The 5,000-nt window shown below is 56.5% G+C and overlaps 1 protein-coding gene across 1 annotated transcript; it reads right to left on the bottom strand.

The window, feature by feature from the left end:
- Positions 1 to 2,097: 2,097 nt before the first annotated feature.
- Positions 2,098 to 3,387, bottom strand: EMH_0010930 (uncharacterized protein; the record flags this gene model as incomplete). Its single annotated transcript, XM_038022664.1, has 1 exon — positions 2,098 to 3,387. The coding sequence occupies one exon, from the start codon at positions 3,385 to 3,387 to the stop codon at positions 2,098 to 2,100; it is 1,290 nt and encodes a 429-aa protein (XP_037878518.1).
- Between the last annotated feature and the right edge of the window lie 1,613 nt (positions 3,388 to 5,000).

Genomic DNA, 5,000 nt, shown 5'->3' with positions numbered 1-5,000 from the left:
TTATACACTTAAAAATATGTTTATATTTATATTTCAGTAATACCTGGGATTATAGAAGTCTGACGCTCAATTCTTTCTCAGTGAGCTAAATAATATGCTGCTAGCAAACGTCTGTCTAGGCTAACTTTGAGGTGTATAGGCAGCTGCTCAGGTGTACCGGCAACTTCGAATTACGCTGTCCTTCTTCAGGTGTATCTCCACCTCAGCGAACACGCGAAATTAACTCCTCAAATTCATTCCCTGTTGTTTTGTTGTGGCCAGGCCATTCACCACGTCCTTCCTCTGCACAGGCAGCCCAAACAGCATACATAATAGAAGTAATACACTTAGCATGTATCAACGCCTGCAGCTGAAACTATGTATGCGGCAGTTAAGGAGTACAGGCACCAGAGAGGAACGGTGGAGGGGCTTGAAGCCAACACTCTTCACTTCCTCACTTCTTTAGATGTTGCATGCTGTGCTGTCTGCTGGCGGGACCAAAGATGCGTTGTAGCTATACTCGAGCAGTTCTGCCTAGCTTGCTGCAGCTAGCTATCTATCTATCTATCTAGCCAGCTAGCTGCAGCTAGCTAGCCACAGCCAGAGATCTCGCTGAGTGAAGCAGCGCATGCAGGCAGAGACAGCAGGCTTACTCAAAGCCCCGATAGGCGGCAGTATGAACCATGGCTTTATTTCTGTGTTCTCACTGCATGCATGCAGGTGGGCTGTGCTGCAGCAACAGCAGCAACTGCTGCTGCTGCTGCGAGCTACCGGCTGCCTCTTGCACCAGAGAGAGGCCCGTCAGCGCTGCATTGGGGCTGCCATAAGAAGCGGAGCGAAGCGACCACAGTAGCTACTGCATGCCCTGCATCTTCAGCAGCCTCATCTGCCTCTGCATGCAATTACATCACCCTCTGCATGCAGCTGCATCTAAATAACAGCAGCAGCAGCTGCATCTTTCTTTGCGTAAGAATGAGAAGTATCAACGGCCAAAGGCCTGAGAGGGCAGGTGCTTACCCTAAGGTGTAAGTACACCGCCGCTATATATTTTCAGGTGTACGAACAGCCCGCATGCATACATGCAGTGCGGTGCCTCCACCACCCATCGGTCTTCACTAGCAAACCCTCTTGCTTTTCCTTAACTCCCTAACCTTCAACTGCATACACTCGCTCGCATGCATTCGTAGACTGTAGAGAAAACCCACACTTGCTCAATCGCCTAAGCTGCATGCAGTGCTTGCATGCTGTGTTTGTGAGGGCGTCAGCACCACACAACAGCTCCAGGTGTATGTACACCTGAAGGGTCAGCTAAATACTATGCCTAAAGTAGTGTATACCTGCAGCTGTTCTATACGCGCGCAACAGCAAAAGGAGCAGCAGCAGCAGCAAGAGAAGCAGCAGCAGCAATAGCTGCATCGGTAGCAAAGAAAAAGACACAAATGAATGACCAAGCATACAGTCGGCGACCTGAGGCGCGAACAAATGCCAAGAAAACTCAAAGAGGAACAAACATTACCAACTAAACGAGCGGCAACCGCTGCAGCAGCTGTAGCAGCTGCAGCTGCGGCAGCTGCAGCTGCTGCTGCAGCCGCTACAGGTTCTGCTGCAGCCGCTGCAGGTGAAGGTGCAGCAGCAGCCGCAGCCGCTGCAGGCGAAGGTGCAGCGGCAGCAGCCCAAGTATAGAGTGCGGACAGCACTGGCTACTGCTGGCGCAGTTGCTGCTGCTGCTGCTGCAGCAGCAACCGCTGAAGGTCTGCTGCAGCAGCCGCTATTGCGCTGTACATACAGTGCATGCCGTCAAGCTGAGACGCACAGCGGTGTCCCTCTTATGCCTCTGTCCCTCCCTCGCGCCTAGTGCAGGGGAGGCGGCGGTGTCGAGACACCCCAAGTATCTGCGTCTCATTTCAGCAGCAGAAGAAGAAGCAGCAGCAGCACAAGCTGCCATGGCTTGCCCTGCGGCCAGCTGCTTCTGCTGCAGCAGCAGCACGGCCCTCATGATGTACCTGAGGACGGCGAGCGCGCCTCGACAGCAAGAGGAATCCCGGGGGCAGCAGCAGCAGCAGCAGAAGCATCAGCAGCTGTTACTGCTGCTGCTGCTGCTGCTGTCGTTTGCTGCACTCAGTAGCCGAATCTGCTGCCCAGCGTATCGAACTCCCCAGCAGCTCCCACCGACCGCGATGGCTGCTGCTGCTGCTGCTGCTCCTGCTGTCGCTGCATTGCAGCAGGAATAGCAACATGTGCACCGCGCTGCTGCGGCAAGGGGGCCGGCACGGTGTCTAGGCTCGCCTGGATCTTGATGACAGGCAGCATTTCTGAGTCAGCAGCAAAAGAAGACGGTGAAGGAGGTGCTGCTGCTGCTGCTGCTGCGGCTGCTGCTGCTGCTGCTGCTTTCAGCGTGGTGGGCGCCCTCTTCCGTTCAATCGGTGCACTAAAGGGGGAGGCCCTGTACGACTTGTAGGGGGCGACACTCGCGCTGCTTCTTGCTGCCGCTGCTGCTGCTGCTGCTGCTGCTCCTGCTGCTGCTGCTGCGGCTGTTGCTGCTGCTGTGCTTCCGAACTGCCGACGCCGCGCCAGAGAAGTGTTTATTCTGCTCCCGGCATAGGTGGTTGCTGCAGGTCTCCTCAGTTGCAGTCGCCCGCCAGCAAGCCGTCTAGTTCCCGCTGCAGGCGCGGGTGCACCTGCTGCAGCACCCCGATAGTAGGTGCTGCTGCCGACGCGGCTGCGGCGTGCTGCTGCTGTTTTGAAAGCAGCAGCAGATTTCAGTGTCTCTACCGCCTGTTGGTGAGGCGTGCGGACCCTTGGCCCTCTTCTTGTTGCTGCTGTAGCAGCAAGGGCCTTAGAAGCAGCGCTCCGGGGTGTCGCACGAGCAGCAGCAGCAGCAGCAGCAGCAGCACTCAGCCGCCCTCGATACTGCGCCGTTCGGGGCACCAAGAACGCCCCTCTACGGCCACTGACACCTGTCCTCCGCCTAAGTGCAGCAGGAGTCATGTTCTGCTGCTGCTGCTGCTGTTGCTGTGGCCTCTTCGCCTGCTGCTGCTGCTGCTGCTGCGGTCGCCGAGGAGCAATCAGCGCATCAAGAGGCAAGTTTATCTTGTCCTCTACTGTGAGGTTGCGGTTTTTCTGCTGCTGCTGCTGCTGCTGCTGTTGCTGCGGCCTTGGGCTATACTTGTTCTGCTGCTGCTGCATCGGCCTCTGATTAAACCTCACCTGCTGCTGCTGCTGCTGCTGCTGCTGCTTCAGCGGCCGCTTGAAAAGGCCGCCCCTCCTGTTAGTACGCTGAGGCGCTGCTCCCTTCTGGGGGCTGTTGACGGCGGGGCCTCTGGAGCCCGCGGAGGGGCCCCTGGGTCCTCTCCGCTGCATCTTGATGAGCTCATCAAGAGAGCAGCCAATCTTTGCCTGCACGTCCATGTTGCCGACTTTGTTGCTGCTGCTGTCGCTGCTGCTGCTGCTACGGCTACTGCTGCTACTTTGTTTGGTTGCTGCAATGCAGCAAGTGCTGCAGGCTCCCTTGAGATCTGGTCTGAGAGACAGCAGAAACAGTCACCAGGCACCCCTCCCCGCTTCCTTAACCCAGAAACACAAAAACCCCACCCTAGTTCAGTGTTGCAGACACCTCAGACACGGCAGTCCCTTCGAACGGCGCGCAGAAGCAAGACAGAGCGATGATGCGGTGGACAGGCAGCAGAGAGACGTGCGAAGAAGTAGCAGCAGCAGTTGCTAAGACCCCCGCTAGTGCTGCTGCTGCTGCGGTGGCGGCGGCGACTGCGGAGCAGCACCCCGGGGAGCTGCAGTGCGGGACGCGTGCAACAACTCAGAGACGTTCAGACGGAGTGTAAGTGGCTATACGAGGGAAGGAGGGAGAAAGAGGAGCCAGCGGTTCCAGGAGCGGCTGCTGCGGCAGCAGCCGCAACAGCAGCAGCAGCGGCGGTCGCCGCCCAGGGCGCTGCTCCTGCTGCTGCTGCTGCTACCATGGAGGCCGAGCCACTTCAGCTAAGGGACGAAGAAAACGTTCAAGAGATGCTCACGGGCTTAAGAGAATAGACGGAGCTGAAGCCGGATGACGTGGGCTGCAACGCTGCAGCGGAGCGGCCGTTAGAGAGGAGAGGCGAGGAGGACTGGGGGTGGCAGAGGGGAGAACAGAAATGCAGAAAGAAAATGCTGCTCCCGCCGCTTTCTCTTTGATGTACTATACTCCAGTAGTCATCAACTGCAAGCTCAGCACCGCAGCGTCTCGGATGCGGTGTCAATACACCTGAATTGCAAAAGACGCCGCAAGCCGCGAGGCCCTTCGATCTGCCGCTTTCAAGAGCCCCTCCAGTTAATAATCCTTTTTCTTTGTCCAGAGAAATAAATAATCCATAAAGGTAAAGAAAACACAAAGCAGAAACTCTCATCACCACGCCAGCCGCTCACTGTATAGACACCCGTACAACCCGCCGTAGCGGCTTCCGCTGGAGGCAGCAGGTGCAGCCAGCAACTGCGGCCGCTGCACGGGGGCGGCTATATCTTGTGCTTCCCATGAAATATTTAACTTGTTAAATAATAAATTAAATTTAGTTTGCCCCTAAAAAAGGAGTCAACGCGGCAGAACGCCGCGGCATTCGCTAACGGCCACAGGCAGCAGCACTTGTTGCTCGGGCGAACGTACTACCACAAGTTAACAGCCCCACAGACAACCGGCAGGCTTCTTAAACTTCTTTAGCATTCTCTATCACGTTGCAGTGCGGAGTGAAGCAGGCAGAAATAAGAACAGCGGCCTCGGCCCCCCCCAACCCCCTCGCAAAACGCAGACACAGGCAACACGGGCGGGCCCACATACAAAACATTAGTGTAGCAGACAAACCAAATAAAGCGTCTTTCTAAAGGTGCAGGAGTGTAGAGGATGATCCAGAAGGGGGAAGGGTTGTGGCGGGGGAGACGGCGAACGGCTAAGCAGCGGGCGTAGATAGATAAGTGTAACGCTGGTTCTCCGGCCTTAACCTGACCGGAGACGAGCCGCAATGAAGGCAAAGACTTAAAGT

Source organism: Eimeria mitis, genomic scaffold (assembly GCF_000499745.2).
Source record: "Eimeria mitis Houghton genomic scaffold, Emh_scaff398, whole genome shotgun sequence".
NCBI classification, from domain to species: Eukaryota; Apicomplexa; class Conoidasida; order Eucoccidiorida; family Eimeriidae; genus Eimeria; species Eimeria mitis.
The sequence above is the reverse complement of the archived record's forward strand: the minus strand, read 5'-3'. Positions and strand labels throughout refer to the sequence as shown.